Source organism: Adiantum capillus-veneris, chromosome 22, assembly GCF_014529385.1.
Source record: "Adiantum capillus-veneris isolate H3 chromosome 22, ASM1452938v2, whole genome shotgun sequence".
Lineage (NCBI taxonomy): Eukaryota > Viridiplantae > Streptophyta > Polypodiopsida > Polypodiales > Pteridaceae > Adiantum > Adiantum capillus-veneris.
Genome location: NC_140952.1, coordinates 125,356,136 through 125,380,835, shown reverse-complemented (window position 1 = coordinate 125,380,835; position 24,700 = coordinate 125,356,136). Strand labels below are relative to the sequence as shown.

General features: G+C 46.7%; 1 protein-coding gene across 1 annotated transcript in view; it reads left to right on the top strand.

Annotated features, from left to right (window-relative positions):
• LOC147430166 (uncharacterized) overlaps positions 1–24,292 on the top strand; it is a 95,222-nt gene extending 70,930 nt beyond the window's left edge. The window contains exons 2-11 of the mRNA XM_086494665.1: positions 15,137–15,180; positions 15,257–15,337; positions 15,431–15,535; positions 20,191–20,282; positions 20,764–20,838; positions 20,916–20,985; positions 21,066–21,167; positions 23,787–23,901; positions 23,982–24,044; positions 24,132–24,292. Coding sequence (XP_086350791.1) covers positions 15,137–15,180; positions 15,257–15,337; positions 15,431–15,535; positions 20,191–20,282; positions 20,764–20,838; positions 20,916–20,985; positions 21,066–21,167; positions 23,787–23,901; positions 23,982–24,044; positions 24,132–24,154 — 770 coding nt within the window. The 3' untranslated portion in view covers positions 24,155–24,292. The remainder of the gene's footprint in view (positions 1–15,136; positions 15,181–15,256; positions 15,338–15,430; positions 15,536–20,190; positions 20,283–20,763; positions 20,839–20,915; positions 20,986–21,065; positions 21,168–23,786; positions 23,902–23,981; positions 24,045–24,131) is intronic.
• Positions 24,293–24,700: the final 408 nt, after the last annotated feature.

Below are 24,700 nucleotides of genomic sequence, written 5' to 3'. Positions count from 1 at the left end.
TCGAGAGCCAAGATCGGTTCGTCTTGAGGGGGTTCTTTCTGAGTGGGTTCTTTGTGAGGAGGTTCTTCCTGAGGGGGTTCTTTGGACCTAGGCTCGAGAGCCAAGATCGGTTCTTCGTGATTGATCGAATTTGCAATGAGGTTAGCTTCACTAGAGAAAGTATCAACTAAACCATCATTCTTGAGAACAATCACATCATCTTCACGCAAATCATTATGCTTGTGAGAAATCACATCTTCATCATGCAAATCATCATGCTCGTGAGAAATCACATCTTGATCATCATGCAATCATCATGCTTGTCATTCAAATCATCATGCAAATCCTGTGTGTCATTCTTGGGAGAAGAAGAGACTGAGAGAGTCTCCTTTTCTCGAATCTCTTCAATCTTCGCCTGCACATTAGAAATGAGAGAGGAAGAATGAACAACGTTCTTGCGATCCAATTCTGTTTTTCTTTTTGCGTACTTGCGATCAAATTCTTTGGCCTCCAAGCATAATTGCTTGCGCTCATGCTCCATGGTTGCCATTCTTGCTTCGTGCCACGTTGTCATCATGTCCATCATCGTCTTGCACCAAGCCTCCACAGGATCTAGTGCAATCCTTGGCGTAGATGGGGAAGGGGGAGGGTCAGAAAAACCTCCTGGTGGAGAAAATTCTTCTTCGCCTCTCTCATGCTCATCACCTCCAAGCGAAGTATCCATTCCGCTTCGAGTGATGACCATCCACTGAAGTTGAGGGTTCTTGTGGGTTTTTGTGGTCTTGGGTTCTTAAGTTCACGAGGAACTTAGGTTCTTGGGGGTCTTGGTTCTTGGGGTTCTTGAGTTCTTGAGGTTCTTCTTTCGCTTGCCTTCTGTGTTAGAGAAGGATCTTCTCTTCACCAGAGTTCTGCTCTTTTCCGCGGGCGCACCCCTTGGCGGCCTTGCGCTCACACCAAGGTTTCTTTTTCCCACCTCACGTCAATTGGCCGGCCGCTAAGTGCACGGTCCGCTCTTAATGAGTGAAGAGAGACACAAGGGGAGGCTGGACAAGCCCTTCTTTCTTGGGTTTCCTGTCACTCTTCAAAAACACAATTAGGAATCGACACGCCCAAGTGAACTTGGGTTCGTACGACCTCAACAAGCAAAAAAATAATAATAATTATGTGGTTCTTGTGGTTCTTTCCTTGAGTGATACATAACACTGTCAAAGCTCTGATACCAATGTAAGGTGCAGCGGAAGTGAATGTTGAACTTTGCTCAAGATGAGTGCTCCGAAATGTGCTCAAGGTTCCTTTTACTTACGGAAGGGAGAGCCTTCCGTTCCTTTTGTGAGAGAGTGCAATTGACACAAACAAAGTGGATAAACACTGTGAATGAAGTTTACTGAGACTGAGAGATAGAGAGTGAAGAATACGACACCAGAATGTTGTCAAACCCTCCTCCGAAGGCCCCACTCTCTATGGAGAGAGCGGTCTACTTATGATTGCACAAATATCTACAATGCTTGGACTTGCCGACGATGTCGACGACGATGAGGACGATGATGAGACGGGCTGAAATCTGAAAACTCTAAGGGCTGAAATCTGCAAATCTTCTATGTGCTGAATTCTGATTCTATGTCGGTGACGATGTCGATGGCGACGATGCGACGACGACGTGCTGAAAACGCAGATGCTGAAATCTGCGTTTTCCGGGCTGAAACTGTAAACCTTGCGGAAACTAACCGTGCGGCGAGGAACTGCTGCGGGAAGGTGAGATCTGCGAGGTTCTGGACGTGATCTGCGGTGTCTAAGGGCTGAAAACTGAAAACGCTGGGGTTTCTTGAAGTTCCGTCCCGGAGAATCTGCAAAACGCGAGGGTGTGATGCAGATGCAAAAATGCTAGACTTCTTTGCTGAAAACGCTAGGTACTGGATGCCGACAACGCCAGGCTGGCTCCTCCAAAAACGCTAGGTCTCTTGGGGGGTTCTGCTGAGAAGGTGCCAGTTGAGCGTGTGCTCTTGCTGCCTCTTCTGCCAATTAGTGCTAGTTTAGGTTTGCTTATATACAAACTTACTCAATTTGCCCTACCTACTTTCCAACAAAAGTCACTTAAAAATAATAAGTGAAAAACGTCAAAAATAGGGAAAATAGGTCTAATGCACTGAAAAATTCCCCCAATAGATTCTGATGAATTCTGATGGGAATGTTGATGATCATGCTGTGTGCAACCGGAGGATATGCATCTAATCTAAGTGACTGGTCATGCACAGTCTACGAACAAACTCACAAAAGTGCCAGATCACTCCCTATTCTAGACTGACTTGACTGAACTGAACCTTGGTCGTGCTTGTAGCTTGTCCAAGGACACATAGGGTTGGATGTGTCACGTGACACTATCGGACTGAGCAAGCGACTTTGACAAATGAAGGGCACAACGATTGTACTTGATGAAATTCTATTTGTTTACTCGATCTTTTTGAAAGAGTTGAATGATGAACATAGGACAAATATGTCTGATCTTGATAAAGAATGCCAAAATTTTCTTTACACTCATGCCGATTGCTTTTTTAAGGGCCTGCCAAGCGAGTTGCCACCAACTTGTCTTGAGGATCATATCATGAATATGATACCTGGAAGCACGCCACCGAACCGGCCACCTTACCGTGTGAGCTGAGCCTAGGATGAAGAGATTATGAACCAAGTGAAAGACCTTTTGGAAAAGGGTCTTATCCAGCCGAGTACTGCTCTCTGGTGTTGTTGGTTTTGAAGAAAGATGGATCTTGGAGAATGTGCATTGATTATAGAGCTCTCAATAAAATCACAATCAAGTATTGATTTCCGATTCCGAGGATCGATGATATTCTTGACTGACTACGGATCCTCTTGTTTCAGCAGGATGGTGGCGGATGCTTTGTCCCAGAAGCCGTCGGTTCTGGCTATTTCCGCGATACACCATAGAAGCTTCGAGGATATGGTCGATTAGTATGCCACAGATACATATTTTGCAGTAATATTCAGTCGATACAAAATGGGGAGGTAGTAGCGGGATATTCCATCGGGATGGCTACTTGATGAAGAAAACGATGTTGTGCTTACACAGCCATTGAGGGAAAAGGTTTTAACTGAATGCTACTGTCCACCATTTATGGGTAACCGCGGCATTGACACCACCTTGAAAGGTGTAGAGTGATACTTCTTTTGGCCGAGACTCAAGAAGGACGTGGACGATTTTGTACGCAGTTGCTTGGTATGCCTGAAGGTCAAGTTTGACAGACATAAAGCATAGGGATTGTTACAGTCTTTACCCATTCCCACCCGTCCCTGGGAAGTATTGCTATGGATTTCATTTTTGATCTCCTGAAGACAGAGAGTGGGCACGTGGTATCTAGCCTGTGTTATTGGCAGATATAGCAAGCAAGCTCATTTTATTCTAGTGAAGAAGACAGTCAAGCTGGATCACTTAGCGAGACTGTTCATTGTCCAGATATTCAGATTACATGGCATGCTTGAGACAATGTCTCTGATAGAGATCCCCGATTCACGAGTTTGTTTTGGAAGGCTATTTGGGAGAACATTGGCTCAGGGTTGTAGTTCTCGTCATCTTTCTACGCGCAGATAGATGGCAATCTGAGATTGCAAATTCAGTCGTACTGATTTGTTGAAGTCTTCTTCTTTGGATCAGAAGACTACATGGGAAAAGTATTTTGCTCTTGGTGGAATTTGCCTACAAAAACACGATCCACTCTTTGATGGGGAAGGCGCCATTTGAGATTATTAAATTTGCTACGAAGTTTCCACCCTTCCTTAGCACGAAAGATAAGATTTTTGAAGCTGACCATTTCACGAGGGACTTGGACTTGGTCGGGGAGGCTTTAGAGAAATTTCAAGAAAGACATAAGAATGTAGCAGATCGACATCGTCACGATTTGAAATTAAAGGAGAACGATTGGGTGCTCTTACGTTTTGAGAAGGCACGCTTGAGAAAGAAAAAGGAAAAGAAGCGGCTTTTTTCAAAGCGAATCTTTACCTTGAAGCATTCGGTGTAGCATAGTTACTCCGATAGAACCTCGATTTTAGCATGGGCAAAATTTGGTGCAGCGGGCTTGCACAAGAGGGGAGTCACTCGCTCCTTTGTCTATATTGCCCCAATTTTTGATAATAGAGTCACTGATGTTCCTATTGTGTTTCAGGGATACTATGCGCTGACAATATTCTGTTGTAATGACTTTAAGATTTGGAATTCCTGATAATATGATACTGATTTGTACTTGACTTCTTTGGTCTTGACTAGATCTAGATGTGATTGCTAAATACGTTGCCGATTAATCATGGTCTGAGATTGGAATGATTGTTGAATGTGATTTGTCATGTGATGTCTTGTGATGTCCTGTGATGTGGCTGTCGATTGGTACATGTGCTAGATGTGTTTTTCCTAGTGCGTCGGTACTAACAGTTAGTTTCTGCTAAGACAATTTATGGCCTCTGTCTGCCTTGTAGGCGTAATCGAGGGCGATTACAATGCTTTCAAGAGGGGGGTATGTCATAAACCGGTGACGTGGCATGCTCGGACACACAAGTAGCAGACCCGGACACACTCACGGGTGGCAGTGACACGTGGCAGATTTCTGGAATTCACGCTGAGCATGTTGACGTCGCACACTGTACGGCTTCCGTGATTTGCAGCGCTTTTTGCGTTGAGCTGCTGACGTGGCAGTGCGTACAGAAAAGCAAGCTGATTTGCTTGGGCTGAAATTTGCAGCTTTTGGGTTCAGTTGCTTTATTTGAAGAAGCTTTTGATTACTTGCTTTTGGGGCTCTGCTTTTGGGCATCCCTTGTAAGCTTTAAATACGTGGGCAGGGCCCTCAACTCAGAGCATCTGGACGCAGAGTCTAAGAGTGAGAACCCTCCCACTCTCTTGGTTCTCCGACTCTCTTGTACTTTGAACACAGATTAATACAAAAAGAAATACTGAAAGGGGCGCCAGTCTGTGGGGCCAACATCTCTAGGCACGGAACTCTGCCGGGCTGTGTCGAATCAAGTGTGAACTGTGAATTGTTTTGAAGTGAATCCATGCTGTGTCGCGGTAGAGCCTTGACTTGGAGTGTCCAAGTTTGTTACATTTTGTCCTAAGGTTTTGCTTCTAATCGATAACTACTGACTCGAACGTGTGGAATCTCCGCGCGAAAGACTGACACGTAACTTTGTACCTGCGCAAAAGTTTGACGCGTTTGAACGCTGGGCTGAGGGGGGAGAGTCGGGCGATGGGCTGAGGAGGGGAGGGGGAGTTCTGGACTGAGGGGGGAGTGCTGAAGGTAGCAATGGGCTGAAGGGGGAGAGTTGAGCGATGAGAGAGAGAAATGAAATGAAATGAAATGTTATATTAACGTCTTCAAAAGGCCAAAGTGACCTATGAGAGTAGAAAGTTACAATGTGGTGGATCGGATACAAAGTCAAAGTAACAAAAAATGACAAAATAAAATACTATGGAATCCTAAACCACTAGGTGTGAGCTAAGCAGCTATGTGGGATGGCTAAATCACAAAAGATCCAGCATCGGTCGCTGGCGGATCTCATCAATCTCCTCCATGGTCAATAGCCTGACCGGGCGTCGTGCATGTCGGGCCAAAGTGATCCGAATCTTTTGATGCAGCCTCCGTCGATGCTGCGTAGTCCTTCGTAGTCGTGGGCGTCAGGATCTCCCTAGCTCGGTCGCTCGGTCGATCAGTGTGTCTCTGGTGTGAGACGACGAGCTCTCCTGTGGTAGTAGCTCCTCCGGGTGCCCGATGTTTGCTCTAAAGAAGTCTGTGATCCTTCTTTGAGACTGGCTAGCCTCTCCTCTCATCAAGCTCTCTCTGTGTCTGCGAAGCTCGAGCAAAAACAGACCCAAGCATCTCTGATCCTCGTACTGCATGACTTTGGAGAGTGGTCCGAAACCCTCTCTGAACAAGCACTGGAAGCGGCCACGTATCTCGTAGTAGACGGGGCAGTGGCATGTGTAGTGCAACTCTGTCTCAGGCTCCATGTCACACAGGAGGCATGTCCTGGCCTCTGCCGGTACTCCACTGTATCTCCCTGTCTGATGTGCGTATCTGGCCAATAGCACATCGTATCCCATGAGACAAGTGGGTGTCCATGTATCTGGGCCTCGTCACAAAACCGTACTCTGTAAGCTGGAGAAGATCCTCTCTGTAGAAAGCCATCTTCGTGCCCAACTCCTGTGCTGACTGTATCCATGTCCTCCTGGTGTCTAGCTGACTCAGGTCTTGGCGGACGAGCCTAGTGATCTCGGACCGTGTACTGGAGGGGGGCAATCTATCTATGCTGAACCCATGCGCCTGGAACCATGACGTCATCTCCCCATACCAGCATGCTGTATCTCCCTGCATGGCTAATTGTCGAGAGGACTCAAGTGCAAGGCGGGCATATCTGTCTCTGGAAGTTCCCACATGCGGTGTATGAAGGAGATGGATCTGGTGAGCGCCTCCACTACTAGTGGGGGGGCAGCTAGTTCTGCCCGGATAATGGCACGCGGCACCGAAGCCTTGGCTCTAATGAGCCACGAGATCATAGAGACTGGTGGCTTCTCCATGTACCCCCATCCATCAGTGCGACCTGTCCTCCCGTGATGGTCCAATGAAGGTCCCCAAATCTCAGCTCCATAGAGTAGTGCAGAAGCCAGCAAAGTATCAAAGAGCCATAGCTTTGTCTGAGGCTCTTGAAACTGAACATGTGAACACATCCTCTCCAGTCTGCCCAATGCTGCATGGGCTCTGGTCAGTCTAGTCTCTGTTGCTCTTAATGAAAATGTTGGTCCACTGAAAACCACTCCAAGGTAAGTGTACTCATCTGTATACTCCACCGTCTCCTGGCCGTATGTGAATGCAGGTGCCGACCTCCTGACCCACTGTGGGGTGGTATTAAATACCATGACCTTGGTTTTACCAAGGTTGACAGACAAACCACTTTCATGGGCGAACCTATGCAAAGCATCCAAGTGATGCTGCATTCCCTCCGGAGAGTCGGAGATCAACACAATATCATCAGCTTATAACAATAGTGGAATCCATGTCCCTGCCAGCTGTGCACCTATATCACCATCTCTCTCAATGTAGTCAGCAACCTCATCCACATACATACCAAATAGAGTAGGAGAGAGCGGGTAGCCTTGTTTCACACCAATAGTGGAGTGAACCGGTGCGGACAAGCCCTCTGGGGTGCGTACATGCCCCACTATTGACCTGTACAATGCCATGATCCATAGTTACCGGGGAACGCCCCCTAGCCCCCGTTCCGGCGTTCCGGGGGGGCAGTTCCCTTCCCGAACGTTCCGAAACGTCCCGAAACGTTTGACGTTCCGGGTGGCCAGTGCAAACCGGAACGGCCGTTCCAGAACGTTCCGAACGCCCCCAAAACGTTCCGGAATGCCCCTGGAACGGCCAACGGCTACAAACAAATTTGGCAAAAATTGAAAAAATTGAAGTAAATGTTTGGGCTTCTTTTTGAAGTGTGCAAGGCCTCAAGGACTCATAAAATGCACCCCCCTCCCCCTTTCTCTCCACAAGCTAATCCTCAAGGCTCAAGCTCTCTCCCTCTCACACTCTCAAGATCTCTCCCTCTCAAGACTCACTCTCTCAAGGCTGAAGGCTTTAAGCCTTCAGGCTCTCTTCCTCTCCCTCCCACTCTCTCAAATCTCTCCCTCTCCCTCTCACTCTCTCGAGTCTCTCCCTCTCTCTCTCTCTCTCTCTCTCTCATCATCTAGTCATAGCAAGATTGAATGGTCTTCAAAACGAGTTTTTTGTGAGTATTAGAGTCAAAGCACTCTAATACTCCTTGTATTTAAACACAAGAAGCTAAAAAATGCACTATTTGGGTGTTTTTTATACCTCCCGTTCCGCGCCGTTCCCGTTCCGAACCCCTAGCCGTTCCCCCGTTCCGTGGGGATCCCGTCGCCATTCCCGTTCCGCGTTCCGGGTAACTATGCCATGATCCCCCAAATGAGCTCTGTGGGTACTCCCTTCTCCTGTAATCTGCGCATCAATCTAGCTCTGGGTATTGTGTTAAATGCTTTGCGGAAGTCCACAAAGCTACAATAGATCCGTCTCTGATGTGATCTGCCCTCCTCAATGATGGCTCTGAGTGTCAAGATATGGTCAAAAGTAGAAAAACCTCTCCTCACCCTGCCTGCCCGGCTGCGCATATGCTCTCTCTCTGTTCCCATGTGCGCAGCTGCTGCTCAAGGATGGATGCGTACAACCGTGCCAATGTGTGTCTGATCATGATAGTGCGATAATTCCAAGGCTCCATAGGGTCTCCTGACTTGAAGATAGGTACAATAGTATATAGGCTCCAGGTATTAGGCAAGCCCTCACACATGGCATGGTTAAACATAATTGCTAGAAGCTCTGCTAGTAGATCTCTGGCATGGATTAAGTGCTTAGCCACTAAGCCATCATGATCATATGCTCTCCCAGTCCTCATCCTGTCAATGGCCTTCCTCACCATCTCAACGGTGAAAAAAGCACACGTGTGGGAACATGGATCGGGGGGGTCGAGAAGGGGCGGCTGTCCAGGAAATGTGTATAGAGATGACGCGTATTGGCCCGAGGCCTCTGTAGAGGTAATGGCAGGGGGAGGGGAGTGCTCATGAAAGAGCCGCCATGCCTCCCGTGAGTCCTGACTCAAGAATAGCTGGTATAGGTCCTGCTCTAGGCTAGCCAAAATGCCCTCTTCTTTCGCCGCACTAGGCGCCAGAAGTCAATCTGTGATTGTCTGTGAGTGATGTCCCCCAAAAGCACCTCCCTTTGAAGTCTAGCTCTGGTCTCGCGGCACTCCTCATCATACCAGTTGTTCTGGGGCATGCTCCTAGAACGGCGCCTCTGCTGAGGCTGGGTGTGTGGGTATGCGTCTACTTCTGCATCATGTAATGTCTGTGTCAGAATAGTTGTTAGCTCCTCTAGAGGTCGCCCTGGCTCTTCTGTACACAGGCGTCTGTAGATCCCGTCTATGTATACACGGTCTGTCTCCCGCGTGAAAGTGTAACGAGTAGGGGCTGCTGCCTATGGCCTGTGTGCTACACTGAACTGGAAAGAGATGGTCAACGACACAAGAGCATGATCCACTGCCACACCAACAGGTCTGGGTCCAACCGTGAGATCCTGAATACTAGAGATCAGACTCTATTGTGCCATGACATAATCCATAGTGCTGGATCCATGTCTGTGTGGAAAGCATGTAAAACCCCCCGCATCGGGAAATTTCTGTAGGCCATTCAAGATGACCAATCCATGTGCAGTCCCCATGTCTATCAAGTGTCGTCATACTCAGTATGTTCCCCATCCTGTGTTAGTCTGGATAGGCCTGTCTCTGCAACATCCAGCTCTCTCAGCATCTCCTCTAAGGTATCATAAAAAACTGTTTGATGATGGGCAGTCCTGGCATTGAAGTCCCCTAAAATGATGATGTCACCATCTCTAGAGAACTCCCAAATGTCATCATTCAAAATAGAATAGGGGGATTGTCCTCTGGGCGGTGCATATACTGACGTACTCGGGGAAAGTAGCAAATAGCAATGTAAAGATATTTGTCTGTCTCTGCTCTCAGTCTCACCCACATGTACCTAGCTTGCTCATCCATACAAGCTATATGTATCAATGGTTGGAACTCCTCCCTGAATAACACTGCCACTCCTCCTGAGCCCCGCCCTCTGTGCTCTGATCGTGTCTCCTGTCTACAAGCAGTCTCCCATCTGTATCCACTAATGTGAGGCATAGTCTGCCCGGGGGCCTGATGTGTCTCAGAGTAGAAAATGATGTCTCTCCCACTAAAACTTTCCTCAAAAGCACCCACATTAAGACGCATAGATCCATTACAATTCCAAGTAGCAACTTTGAGTGTGGTCCCATAGGTCTCACACCGTCATGTGGATCGTGGCTCCAAGATCACCACCCTTCCATCTCGGTAAAAAGCAATCTTGTCCTTTTCCCTTGCCGCTCTAATTTTTGGCATTACCTCTTGCATATGAGGGATCTGTTAGAAGGTAAGGTCACCCCCGAGAAAGATGCCTGTTTTCTTCAGAGTTGGTCTCTTCTTCAAAAAGTCCTTCGCTTCCATGGAGGAGAAACGAAGGATGAGTGCCCTTTCTTTCGAGGTTTCCCCCTTGCTCCCATTTTTGTTGTTGCCCACTCTCCATGCTCTTGAGGGCATCGGCTCTTGAAACCCCATAAAAGCCATGAGTTCTTTTACCTCTTCGTCCACATCGTCTTTGTCTTTAAGGATGCAAATTTTTACATGTAGAGAGCCACACGCCTTCTTTGCTCCTCTTCTAGTGTCAGGTTAATTATGTTGGGTGTGGACGTTGTTTCCTTGCTTTTCTGTTTCTTGGCAACCTCAATCCATTTCTTGGCCTCATCGGCCTTCTGTTGAGTTTTTGTAATAACATCCGCCCAATAGGTCGTCATTTCTTTGTGCTGCTCTTCCCCCTCTTTGATGGCTTGCACTTGCTCTTTGATCGTGTTGAGCTCTTCTATTACTGAAGGTTGCAGTTCTCCTTCTTCAAGTGTATTTTGTGATCGTGCTTCAACGAGCTCCCTCTTGAGTGATGCAATCTCTTCGTCTTGGGCCGTCACATGATCTCCCAGTGCAATGATCTTGCTTTCTTGGGTTAGAACGCGATCTTCGAGCAGATTTATTGTACCTAAAAGGTGGCGGTTAATCTTGTTAATGGTCTCAACCATTTCTTCTTTGCATTTTTGGACTGCGTCTTCTAGGGGGTCGGGCTTGTCATTCTGCTTCCTCATGGTTGGTCGTTACAGACGAGGCGAGAGAAAATGTTGCGGAGATCTACACGCACCTGGGCTTTCACATTATGCATACATGTTCCTGCATTAAGCATACATGGCATATTCCATTTCTGCAATTTCCTGCAATTTTCTAAAAACCTGCAATTTCTGAGTTTTGCTGTGTTTGAAAACTGCTATTTCCTGTTATTTCTGAGAAACTGCAGAAATTGGAATATTGGAAATCTGCTCTGCTTTGATATTTGAAAGAGACTGTCTGGTACACTTTTGATTGCTGTATTCGAATGACTGCTGAATTTTAAACTTAGCTGTTTTGACTGCAGGGGGGGGGGGGGTGGTGTGCGGGATTGCTGGACTGCAGGGGTGGCAATTGGCGCGACAGTGCTGAGGGGGGGGGGGGGGGGGTGGGAATGTCACGCTGCAGAAAACCTGCAGGGGGCGGGACCAGCATGCTGAGAGAGAGAGAGAGAGAGAGAGAGAGAGAGAGAGAGAGAGAGAGAGAGAGAGAGAGAAATGAAATGTTATATTAACGTCTTCAAAAGGCCAAAGTGACCTATGAGACCAAAAAGTTACAATGTGGTGGATCTGATACAAAGTCAGAGTAACAAAATGACAAAATGACAAGACAAATATACTATGGAATCCTGGACTGCTAGGTGTGAACGGGGGAGAGCAGCTAGCTGGGGTAGGTAAATCACAAGAGATCCAGCATCGGTCGCTGGCGAATCTCATCAATCTCCTCCATGGTCAGTAGTCTGACCGGGCGTCGTGCATGTCGGGCCAAAGTGATCCGAAGCCTCTGATGCAGCCTTCGTCGATACTGTGTAGTCCTCCGCAGTCGTGGGCGTCTGGATCTCCCTAGCTCGGTCGCTCGGTCGATCAGTGTGCCTTTGGTATGAGGCGACGGGCTGTGCTGTGGTAGTGGCTCCTCCGGGTGTCCAAGTGTCTGCTCTAAAGAAGTCTGTGATGTGTCTCTGAGACTGACTAGCCTCTCCTCTCATCAAGCTCTCTCTGTGTCGGCGCAGCTCGAGTAGAAACAAACCCAAGCATCTCTGATCCTCGTACTGCATGACTCTGGAGAGTGGTCCAAAGCCTTCTCTGAACAAGCAGTGGAAGCGGCCTCGTATCTCGTAGTAGACAGGGCAGTGGCATGTGTAGTGCAACTTTGTCTCTCGCTCCATGCACACAGGGGGCATGTCCTGGCCTCTGCTGGTACTCCATTGTTTCTCCCAGTCTCGATCCGCAGCTGGTGTGAAGATGTGCGTATCTGGCCAATAGCACATCGTATCCCATGAGACAAGTGAGTGTCCATGTATCTGGGCCTCCCCACATAACTGTCCTCTGTAAGCTGGAGAAGATGCTCTCTGTAGAAAGCCATCTTCGTGCCTAGCTCCTGCGCTGGTTGTATCCATGTCTTCCTGATGTCTAGCTGAGCTAGGTCTTGTTGGATGAGCTTGGTGATCTCGGACTGTGTAAGAGTCCGAGAGGGTGCCTCTAATGAGTACTGGAAGGGGGGCAATCTGTCTATGCTGAACCCATGCGCCTGAAACCATGATGTCATTTCACCATACCAGCATGCTGTATCTCCCTGCATGGCTAACTGTCGAGAGGACTCAAGTGCAAGGCGGGCATATCTGTCTCTGGGAACTCCCACATGCGGTGTATGAAGGAGACAGATCTGGTAAGCGCCTCGATTACTAGTGGGGGGGCAGCAAGTTCTGCTCGGATAATGGCACGTGGTACTGAAGCCTTGGCTCTAATGAGCCGTGAGATCATAGAGACCAAAGGCTTCTCCATGTCCCCCCACCCATCAGTGCGACCTGTCCTCCCGTGATGATCCAATGAAGGCCCCCATATCTCAGCTCCATAGAGCAATGCAGACGCCACTAAAGTGTCAAATAGCCAGAGCTTCGTCCGAGGCTCTTGAAATTGAACCTGTGAACACATCCTCTCCAATCTGCCCAATGCTGCATGGGCTCTGGTCAATCTAGTCTCTGCTGCTCTCCTCAGTGAAAATGCTGGTACACTAAAAACCACTCCAAGGTAAGTGTAAGCATCTGTGTACTCCACCGTGTCCTGGCCGTATGTGAATGCGGGCACTGACCTCCTGATCCACTGTGGGGTGGTATTAAATACCATGACCTTGGTTTTACCAAGGTTGATAGACAGACCACTTTCGTGGGCAAATCTATGTAGAGCATCCAAGTGACGTTGCATCCCCTCTGGAGAGTCGGAGATCAACACAATATCATCAGCATAGAGCAATAGTGGAATCCATGTCCCTGCCAGCTGTGCACCTCTATCACCATCTCTCTCAATGTAGTCAACAACCTCATCCACATACATGCCAAATAGAGTAGGAGAGAGCGGGCAGCCTTGTTTCACACCAATAGTGGAGTAAACCGGTGCAGACAAGCCCTCTGGGGTGCGTACATGCCCCACTACTGACTTGTACAATGCCATGATCCCCCAAATGAGCTCTGTGGGTACTCCCATCTCCTGTAATCTGCGCATCAATCTAGCTCTGGGTACTGTGTCAAATGCTTTGCGGAAGTCCACAAAGCTGCAATAGATCCGTCTCCCATGTGATCTGCCCTCCTCAATGATGGCTCTGAGTGTCAAGATATGGTCAAGAGTAGAAAGGCCTCTCCTGAAACCTGCTTGCCGAGCTGCACGTATCCCTTCCCTCTCTGCCCATCTACTCAGCTGCTGCTGCTCAAGAATGGATGCGTACAATCGTGCCAATGTGTGTCCAATCATGATAGTGCGATAATTCCGAGGCTCCATAGGGTCTCCTGACTTGAAGATGGGTACAATCGTAGAAAGGCTCCAAGTATTAGGTAAGCCCTCACACATGGCACGATTAAACATAACTGCTAGAAGCTCTGCGAGTAGATCTCTGGCATGTATGAAATGCTCAGCCACTAAGCCATCATGATCATATGCTCTCCCAGTCCTCATCTTGTCAATGGCCTTCCTCACCATGTGAGCGGTGAAAAAAGCACATGTGTGTGGGCATGGATCGGGGGGGTCGGGGAGGGGCGGCTGTCCAGAAACTGTGTACAAAGATGATGCGTACTGGCCCCAAGTCTCTGTAGAGGTAACGGCAGGTGGGGGGGATTGCTCATGAAAGAGCCGCCACGCCTCACGTGAGTCCTGACTCAAGAATAGCTGGTAAAGATCCTGCTCTAGTCGAGCCAAAAATGCCCTGTTCTTCCGCCGCACTAGGCGTCGGAAGTCAATTTGTGACTGCCTGTGAGTGATGTCTCCCAAAAGCACCTCCCTTTGAAGTCTAGCTCTAGTCTCGCGGCATTCCGCATCATGCCAGCTGTTCTGGGGCATGCTTCCAGAACGGCGTCTCTGCTCAGGCTGAGTGTGTGGGTATGCCTCTGCTACTGCATCATGTAAAGTCTGTGTCAGTATAGTAGTAAGCTCCTCCAGAGGTCGTCCTGGCTCCTCAGTGCACAAAGCTTCCCGTGGCTTGTGTGCTACATTGAACTGGAAAGAGATGGTCAACGACACAAGAGCATGATCCACTGCCACCCCAACGGGTCTGGGCCCAACAGTGAGATCTTGGATACTGGAGATGAGGCTTGGCTGTGCCATGACATAATCCATTGTGTTGGCTCCGTGTCTGTGTGGAAAGCATGTGAAACCTCCCGCAGTAGGAAATCTGTGTAGGCCATTGAAGATGGCCAATCCATGTGCAGTCCCCATGTCTATCAAGTACCGTCCATATTCAGTATATTCAACATCCTGCGATCGTCTAGATAGGCCTGTCTCCACCACATCCAACTCTCTCAACATCTCGTCTGAGGTATCATAAAGCACTGTCTGATGATGGGCAGTCCTGGCATTGAAGTCCCCTAGAATGATAATGTCACCATCTCTAGAGAACTCCCATATGTCATCATCCAAGATAGAAAGGGGGATTGCCCTTTAGGTGGTGCATATACTGACGTACTCGGGGGAAAGTAGCAAATAGCAATGTAAAGATATCTGCCTGTCTCTGCTCTCAATCTCACCCACATGTACCTAGCTTGCTCATCTCTGCGAGCTATATGTATCAATGGCTGCAGCTCCTCCCTGAATGACACTGCCACTCCTCCCGAGCCCCGCCCTCTGTGCAATTTGCGGAAATAGTAACCCCTTCTTAGGCACCTCGGCCACAACGTCTGCAATTCTTCTGGCTCGTCCTCTTGGCTTCATCCTCTCGGGTTGTGCACGCCACGTCACCAACTTGTGACAGTACATCTGTTCTATTTGCATTGTTTTCTGGTTGTGCAAGTGCTGTCCTACTTTTGTCAAACAAATTTGTTCAAAAGTTGTAAAGTTTCACAAGACTCATATTTGATGTCTTTCTGCTGCATCGGTTGCAGATCACACTTGCATTGATTGTGATACTTGCAGATGGATGGCTCCTGTAAGCAGTTAGTCTTGTGATTGTTTTAGTTAATTCTAGGTAATATTTTTCTTTTTCTGATGATGTTTCTAAACAGGACACTTTTAATAGACAAGGGCATCAATCTGCAGTTTATTGCCAGCCTACTTCTCCAAGTGCCCGGGTTGCAGCTTTGCAGGTGGAAGAGCATTCATCAGCATCATATTTCGTTATCAGTCTGGAATTTATATGTTAAGAGCATAAATGTCACCTTTTTTCATCAACCTTGTAGGCCCTATTGTCATGCCCAACATCATCCATTCGAACAGAAAAGGCACCGACTGACATTCTGAGCATTCATACAACTTTTCCCTTTCTTGTGGACGAACGTCTTCCTGTGAGTTTGCTTTGCTTTTATATGACAAATGTTAAATGAGGCATTACTACATTTTCCCCTCCCAAAATCATCAATGAGCTGACGTCAGATGTCAAGCATTTGACATAATTCAAACATATACAGCTCCATCACTGTCTGGATCAACATGATTGATTCAAGAGTAACTAGTGTCTTGTGCCGACTGAATTTGTTCAACACCTTTAATTTAAATTTTGGCATGCAATGTTTCAAGAAATAGATTAGGAAAATTTTGGGCCATGAAATAGTGGAGACGCCATGTTCAAGTGCCAACATATTGGGATGCCACATTTTGTATTATTTGTTTAGTTCTGTTTCATGAAAGTCCACCATCTCACATTAGGCCTCTAAGAAAAATATGTTTCAATGACGAAACTAGGAGAGAGGAGCCAGGTAGGTGGTGTATACTTTGATCTAGGATATCCATACCTCGACTTTCCAAAGAGCAGATGTGTAATTCAAGTCCTAAAGATTCTCCTCTACTTCTCAACTGTCAAAAAGAGGTTACAGAAATAGTCTATTCCCTTCTCATTTCCACCATGTTTCCTTTTAAAATGCTTTGTGTGTATTAAGAATCCTTGAGAAATTTGTGTGCACTTCATTCCAAGCTGGCCAAAATTCTAGAAATCTTTGCATAGGTCGGAGAACACCTACTAACGTGCAACCTCTAATGCACAAGACCCACTTTGGATATAGAATGCAATTTACTTAGGGTCAACTTCACACCTCATATAAATTCTGTATACCGAGTTGCGAAGATGAACAGATGGCTCCCCACTTTCATAGCTAATCTCATGTGCCTCGGTGTGGAAAAACTAATTGGCTCTTATCAAATCAATCATGTAATATGCTCTCTTGGAAGTCCATGTCCAGTGCCTCATCATCCTCTGTGGTTCTGACTGGTATGGGACTACAACCATGTCATCAAAATCTAGGGTCGGGGGGCTGCGATTTGCAGCCGTCCATCACGGTACATCAACAAGCAGAATGCCTTTGGATGCATGAGTTGTGCCTTTGGATGCATGACAACTCAGCGGCCGTTATTTGCAACTTGCACTACCAATCATTGGTATCCAAGTCAGTGCAAGGAACGTTAAGCTTGCACGGAACGATGAGCACATCAGAACTTCAACACACAGATTGATGACATGCAGCATGCAGCACTGTGATTGTATCCTGTGGTTGCTTGCAGAGGACTGCTACGCATGACGTGTCAATGTGGCATTGGCCCCCATTCCCCTAGACTTTGACGGCCGGGAATGGTCGTGCATAGACCATTGAACATTCCCGTAATCAGCACTCCCTGCCTCTGCCGGTCGCCTTAGTGGGAATTTCGTGTGCACCATTGAACATTCCCATAATCAGTGCTCCCGGCCTCTGCCCGCCGCTCTGATTAGTGTGAATGGTCGTGCACGACCATTCCCTATACCTTCTACTTGTCAATGCAATCAGATGCTGACAAAATCGCTTGATCGACTGACTATGCCTCGAACAAATCGTTTGTTGAAGTGGGGCTATGCAAGGGTTCTAAAAAAATTAACAGAACTGTCCAGACATGCAGTCTGGATAGCAGCCCTGCAAACATGCTCACAATGGTGCTCATACACGCTTCCCTAGGCTTAACTAGTCTATGGTTTGGCTATGGGTCGTAGTAGGTCCTGCAGGTCCTGCAAACACACTCACAAAGGTGCCTGTACACGCTTCCCTCACCTTAACTAGTCTATGGCTTGGTGTTAGCATGTCCATGTGTCACATGGAACCCAGGTACACGTGACAGTAGGAGATAGATGGTGAAGGTGCCCAATTGGTTACATGAAGTGCCCAATTGGTTATATGACTCACTTCAGGATTCAAGTGTCACAACGTGACTGCAAGAGGAGAACAAGAGCCAACCTTGAGCGTGACTGATCTCATACTGACGTGGCAGAACTGGAGAGTTCACACAGTAAAACGTGGCAGGAAATCGAGTCAGCGGATATGGTACTTATTTTTACGCTGATGCCGACTTTCTTCTGTGTACTTCGAAGCTGCTACATGTTAGCTTGATGCCATGTATGGCGCCTTTGGGTCCACCCTGAGGATATTCTTGACAAGAAGATGCAACATGAAGGCACCCTCCTCAACGGCAATCACTTGTGTTGGTGTATTGAATGCTTAAGGCACCTTCTCAACGGCAATCACTTGTGTTGGTGTACTGAATGCTTCTAGTCACTTGGGTCTTGTGGAAGAGGGCCAAATGCTTTTTGATAGCATGAGGGAGAAATAAGGAATAATGGCGGACAAGGAGCACTACACTTGAAGCAGTGGTAATGACCCCTTGTGGAATTCATATATCATTTTAAAAGGTTAAGAGAGGGTGCGGAATTGGGAAAGCTTCTGCAGACCACGTGCATGCAAGGGAACGACGAGGTGGTGAGGAGAGGGAAAAGTCATGAGGGAGCCAGTTGAGGAAGGCTTGGATAGTACGAGGGCAGAAGGCCGAGAAGGAGGGAGTTGCAGAGACGGGGCTGTAGCAGCGCCAAAGGGGCGGGGAGAAGGTCCTGTAGGGAGGGTCGAGAAGCAGGCAGCGGGCATTGCGCGTTGAACAACAGAAGCTCAATTGCGAAAGCATGGTGGCCTAGTAGAGGAGGAAGAACAGCATGTATTGTCTGCAGATTTTTATTTACATCATATTTCACACTGGCAGGAACCATCAAAATGGAGAAAGCTTGTACAGCGCAAGAGAAAGGGGAGGCATCCTGTTTGAAGGGAGCCATGGGGTGCAGAGCATGCAAGGGAGAGGCCGAGCTGTTTAGGAGGGGGCTGTTAATATAGCACCGAGGGGGAAAGCTCGTAAATTGGAGAGGGTGCTACAGTGCAGCTCACCAGGAGGAGAAAGGCCGAGACCAGGCAGCTGAAGGGGGCGGGGCGGCACACGGGTGTAGGGACAGTTCAGTCAAAGGGAATTCAATTTCGCCAGGAAGGAGAAAGGCAGCTGAATGGAAGAATGACAAAGGGGCCATGTGGGGCATGGGAAGAAGGGGTCGAGAAGCAATAACCTAGGGAAGCCTTCATGGTGCTGGTGTAGAGAGCCGAGAAGGAGCCGACTGAAGGGGAGAAAGGCACGTGTGAAGTATTAACGGTGGAATTTTCAACTCTAGTGATCCAGGAGCTGCGAGGGGGTATCAGGAGTTTATAATCTGGTTGATTTGTGAATGTGATGTGAATGTGTGTGTGGGTTAACAGTGTCTATCTATGCACTTTGGTGTCCAATTAGGCCCCGCTTTAGGGTAGTTTTGCTAGCAAGGGCAGCAGGGGTAAAGTTTGCATCAATTGATTGTATTCTTCCCATTTGCTGTTGAAGGTGGAGGAAATGCTTATTGCCTTGCTCTGGAATGCAGGGGTAGAGGACTACTTTCCCAACTCTGCCAAAATAGGCAGAGTTAAAAGGGGTGGCAGGGGTAGGGATGACGACAGCTCATTGCAAGAGACGAACTAATGTCACATGAACAAGCGATATAGCATGCCTACACAAACCACAGGTATAATGAGAACAACGGTTGAGAACATTGTTCAATGTGGGGTGGGCTCTCTAATGGTTCAGAAAGGGAGAACAATAGTTAGACCAGCAGAACTACTTGGCAACAGATGCATTTAAGAAACATTAACCTGTGGGGTCAGTTGATAGCTGCCAGTGAAACGTCAAAGGAGGCCTAGTGTTTGGTGCCTAATGTTCTTCTTCAGCCACTATTTCCGATGAGCCAAAAATGAGACCCCTAAGATCAGTTGTATAAGAGCAAAGTGAGGTCTAGGAAGTGAGTTAATAAAATTATGTCCAAGAATTTCAATATAATTCTTTAAAAATGTGCGAAGTCATGTTGGGGTTAGGCACAAACATGCTTGCACACACATGCTCCGCGATTCAAGTATGCATACTACTAGTCCTTAACTACATGCTAATATTGTCGGATGCTGTCAATATTACTCGGTTGGCGCTTCGTGCAATTAGTCATGGAAAGAGTGTTGCACACTGCACAGGGATCCTTCCTAGTCTAATGGATCTGTTCAAGCATGCAGGTACTTTGAAAAGGCTCATACCTACAAACCCAAAATTTAAAGGAGAAAACAGCAACAACAATACTTTAGATATATGTGGCAGGGGAGGCTACAGGAACCTCACCTGAAACCCCATCACATGAAGTGAAGTAAAATAAGTGACATAAATGAGCCCAATATTGTCGTTCATCAAACTGGCCATGAATTGGGGTTTAACCGGACATAAAAGGGCTCATACAGACAATACTAGAACAAACAGGCAGGCTGATGGGGACATCTGGCATAGATTCAACCATAAATCAGTGAAACTACCTCACATAGACCAGGCACAGCCACCAAACTACCCTCAAGGCTCAAGCCCTGTACTCCGCCACTAGGAGGATATCAGGACCCTAGCAGCACCATCTAGTAGGTGATAAAAAGTTCTCAATTGTTGTTGTTAGAAGGATGAAAAGAGTATGCGCACCTTGTGCTTGCATATTGCATTAAAAGTTTCCAAAAGAGATTTGTGAATTAGTCATGGCCATATCTATTTTTTTAATGAGATGCAGTCCAGTTGAATTCAGTTCACTTACATGGTTTGCAAACATTCATTATTGCAGGGGGTTTATTTATGTGGTTACCATTCAGAAAAATCGTATGGCGCAACACCTTATCTTGTCAAAATGTCAAAAGGAAACATCATGATAGACAGGTACCGTGTCACTTGATGTCCTTAATGTAAATAATAAAACCACAGGCTGACAAAGTAGGGTCCTTAAAAGATTTTGGTTCTTCTAGCCAGGTTGTAGTCTGCTGTCACCCATAGTATTAAGTATAATGGGTATGTTCTTGTAGGAAACAAAACATGGTGGATATTATTGCAAGGGTCAACATGTATCTTTTGGGTTGTATGTTTGAATGCATATATGTTGGGGTGCATGAGCCTGAAGGTAATCAGGTGACAAGAAATTAGACCTGTGTCTTTGAAGGTGCTGTTCAGTTTCATTGCAATACCTCTGTGTAGGGGTGAACATCCTAAAGGTGGAACATTTTGGGGTTGAAACATTGTTCAATGATCTTGAACTTCTCTCTTCTCATGATGATAAACAAACTTGTGCTTTCTAACATTCTTTTGAGACTGCAGCTTTGTCAAATTTCACTGTCAACTCTGTTTTTTTTCCTGGGGTGCATAGCCCTAGGTTTACAGTACACCTGGCACAGCATATAGAAGCATTGGGTGGTGTTCATACGATATTTCTTACACACTTGTAAGCTTGAGCTATCCTTGTCTTCTTATTTCTTTCCCTTTATGTATGAACAGCTCAACTAAGCTGAATTAGCACAGGGACGATGTTGCAGACCATGCCGCCTGGCAGCAGCACTTTCATTGCGAGCGCATCATACATGAGGAAGATGTAAGACAAGATGGTTGCTCTTAACATTTATCAGGCATTTGATTATTCCGCATGATTCAACTTGAGAATGTTACTATTAGGTTAGACAAGATACAGTTGATGTGGAGACAAAGCTGAAAGGCTCTGGCCCCTGGAGTATTTTTCCTGAAGTGGATCTAATACACACCCCTGGCCATACAATGGTAATCCCCCCTTTCCCCCCGCGCCCTTCTTTCTTTTTTTCTTTCTTTCTTTCTCTCTACAACTCTTTTCTCTCTACACACAGCGGCAGGCACAGCTTTTCCCCACTCTCAGCTTACTGGGAGACCATGGTCTGGGAGCATGCCGCAAAATAGTTGGTATGATGATGAGTGCTGAGAGAGAAGAGCCCGGCTACAAAGAGAGTGGGCTTTGGAAGACATCACACAAAGGCAGTCGCGTATACTCTTCCGACACCTTATACAGTGAAAGAAGAGAGCTTTCTTAGCTCAGCTTGAGAGATATATTTATCAGATGCTCTTGAGCCAGGACTCTAGGGAGACTTGGTGACTCTCTAGAGAGCGCTCACACTCTCCAATCTTACTTTTATAGAGACATGGACACAATATGCATCCTCTCTATACACAGCAGCAGTAGAGCAATTACCATTGCCAGACCCGGCAGAGCCTTGTAAGTTGTCCTCCCACTGCTACTTTCTTCACAATAGAGATGGTGAGGCGAGCCATTGATAGATTGCACACAGGGAGGGCCTCATGTTGGCATAGTGGCAGTGCATTTCATACATGCTAGAGATCTTATTGATGGCTTGTTGGCCTTCATGTTCAATAGGGCCATGTGTGAGGGGATTCTGAGACTTGAAGTACGTCTATGATTGTACCACTACGTAAGTCTGGAGATCTGACCCTGTCAACTAACTATCGCACTATCATGATTGGCCACTCATGGCCAAGCTATATGCATCTATACTCGAGCAAGAACGAGCAGATGGGCAGAGAGAGGGGGTGTACGAGCTTTAGGGCAGGCTGGATTCAGGAGGGATTCTTGATCATACCTTGATGCTTAGAGCGATCATTGAGGAGGGCAGAGCTCATGGGAGGAGGATTTATTGTAGCTTTGTGGGTTTCCTCAAAACCTTCAACATAGTTCTCAGGGCCAGATTGATATGGAGATTACATGACTTGGGAATAGAGATTACATGACTCGGGAGTCCCACAAGAGCTTATATGGGGTATCATGGCACTCTATGAGGTAGTCATAGGGAGAGTAAGGACAGCAGAGGGTCTTTCAGAGCTTGTTCACTCTACTATTGGGGTGAAGCAGGGATACCCACTCTCTCTAACTTTGTTTGAATTGCATATTGATGAGATTTTTTGACTATATTGAGACTGCAGGGGATAGAGGGGCACCTTTGTTAGGTACATGGATACCTTCTGGCTTTATGCCGATAATATTGTGCTTATTTCAGACTCTCGAGAGGGTATGTATAGACATCTAGATGCATTACATGCTTATGCACATGATAGCGGACTCTCCATCAACCTTGGCAAAACCAAGGTGATGGTATTCAATACTACAGCACAGTGGGTCAGGAGATAAACACCTATTAAATAACACATGGCAAGAGACAGTTTAGTATGTAGACTCCTATACATATCTTGGTGCTGCATTCAGTGGACCTACTTTCTCTATGAGAGGTGCTGCAAAGGCGAGATTGACGAGGGGTATGCAGCATGAGGAGGACTAGAGAGGATATGTTCAAAAGTGCAGTTTACAGGAGCCACACTCTCTGAATCTCTAGTAAGACGCCACCAGCTGTCTCTGGTCTCTTGATTCCAGTAGCACTCTGAGCATGAGCTGTCCTGTGAAAAGGGCTGTATATTGGCCTCGTATGCTCTCATATGTTGGGGATCTGCATACACAGTGCACCTCATTCTCCACCCCACCTCCACATACCCTGCATGTCCTTCGGGGTGTGTGAAAAGGAAAATCCTGACTTCGTCTAAAATAAAGATGTCATCTGTGCATATTCTTGGATAATGAGGCCTATTAATGTTTTGTAAAGGCCAAAGTTGCCCATGAGTCCAATTGAGGTACAATTGGTGATGATATCTCATCATGAAAGGTACAAGCTGAAACTTATCATCCTAACTAAACCTCTAACTAGATAGAAAGAAGAAACTCCTCGTGATTCTAGGCTGTAAGCTTTTGTGAGTCCTGCTCAGTCAAACATCTCCATCAGTGTGTGCCTTGAGAGCTTCCAAAAGTCGTGTGTATTGTTCCTGTGATGACATTCGATGATGACTTGAATTTTCCGGCGCGACAAAGGTGTGGATGCAATGCTTGTGGTGATGGACGCCTCGACCCTGAATCTGCAAACGGCAATAGCCTCGTGCACTGTCATCCCTCTGGTGGGTTCTCTCGCTTTGCAGATCCATGGTGACTGACATTTAAGATAATGAGGTTTCTTTCATTGTTATGTGTGACCGTCCTATCCAGCTTAGTTGTTGTAAAGAAGGTAAGCATATAAAGTCCCAGCTCTATTGGGCTGGGAAGGCTTAGTAGGAAAAGTATACAATCTTTTGGGCTCGTGAATGGGTGGTGGTTTTGCAATTCCCAGAAATGCCTCCTGCGCTATCTCAGGTGCTTGGTGCTTACAACATCATTTTTATCTGTTGTTTGACACTGTCTGTTTTTCATCCTGTTATTGGACACTTTTTTTGTGGGTGCAGCACATCAAATTGCCTGTCATTTGTGTGTGCGTGCGCCACACACATGCGCGCATATGTCCTTCTCATTGCAACCTTCTGAATGGGGATGTGCAGGGTTCTGTTTGTCTCCTGTATAAGCCTCTTGGTATCTTGTTTACTGGTGACCACTTAGCCATTGATGACGACGGTGAAAGCTTGACAATGTTCAGGGAATACAGTAAGCTTTCAGGTATTCAATCTAGTTTTTCGTTTCTCTTGGTAAGATGCTTCAAAAATGCTTGCACAAGCTAACATTCATCTGCCCTGTAGTGGCTATGCAAATAGAGAGCGTGCGAGCATTGTTATCTCTAAACTTCACCTGGGTACTGCCAGGTATAGAAGGCAAATTTTGTCTTTTGCAGTAAGCTTTTTATTTTGCTAGGGGCATCCTCCCAATAGTTTTTTTTTCTGGATGTGAAGGCCATGGCCGCAGAGTACAATGAAGAAAAGAACAGAACCATCGATGAATATCTGAAGACCCAAACTACTTGGACATGATATGTCTGCCTTTGATAGCATGTGGACTGTTGAGTCACAGCTGTAAGAGACGTGAGTAGATGCATGTATATGTTACTTCCACACTCCCTTGTATATCTCATTATATATTACCTCTTTTACCAGTATTGTACACTAATCGGGCATACATTTGTGTCGTTCTTTTTTGGGCACAACCACAGCTCTGTATATGTATGTTATGTTTCAAAATACTTATACAGGACAATGGTTTGCCAATTCCTCTTTCATAATCAAATGTAAAGCTACAATCTTTACCTCGGCCTTACACCACAAAAACTATAAACTGTAGTGTGGGCAGTAAAGAGAAATTGTCTTGCACTCTGAAAAGCTGCTCCATCCTACAGAGACTCTCATTATCTCTATGGAATTGCAAGGTTCCATTCAACACAGATAACTTTGATGTTGCCAATACCAGGAGCATCTTTTTTTTTTTTCTGTCAACGCTAGGGGCCGATTTCCTCATGAACCCTTAT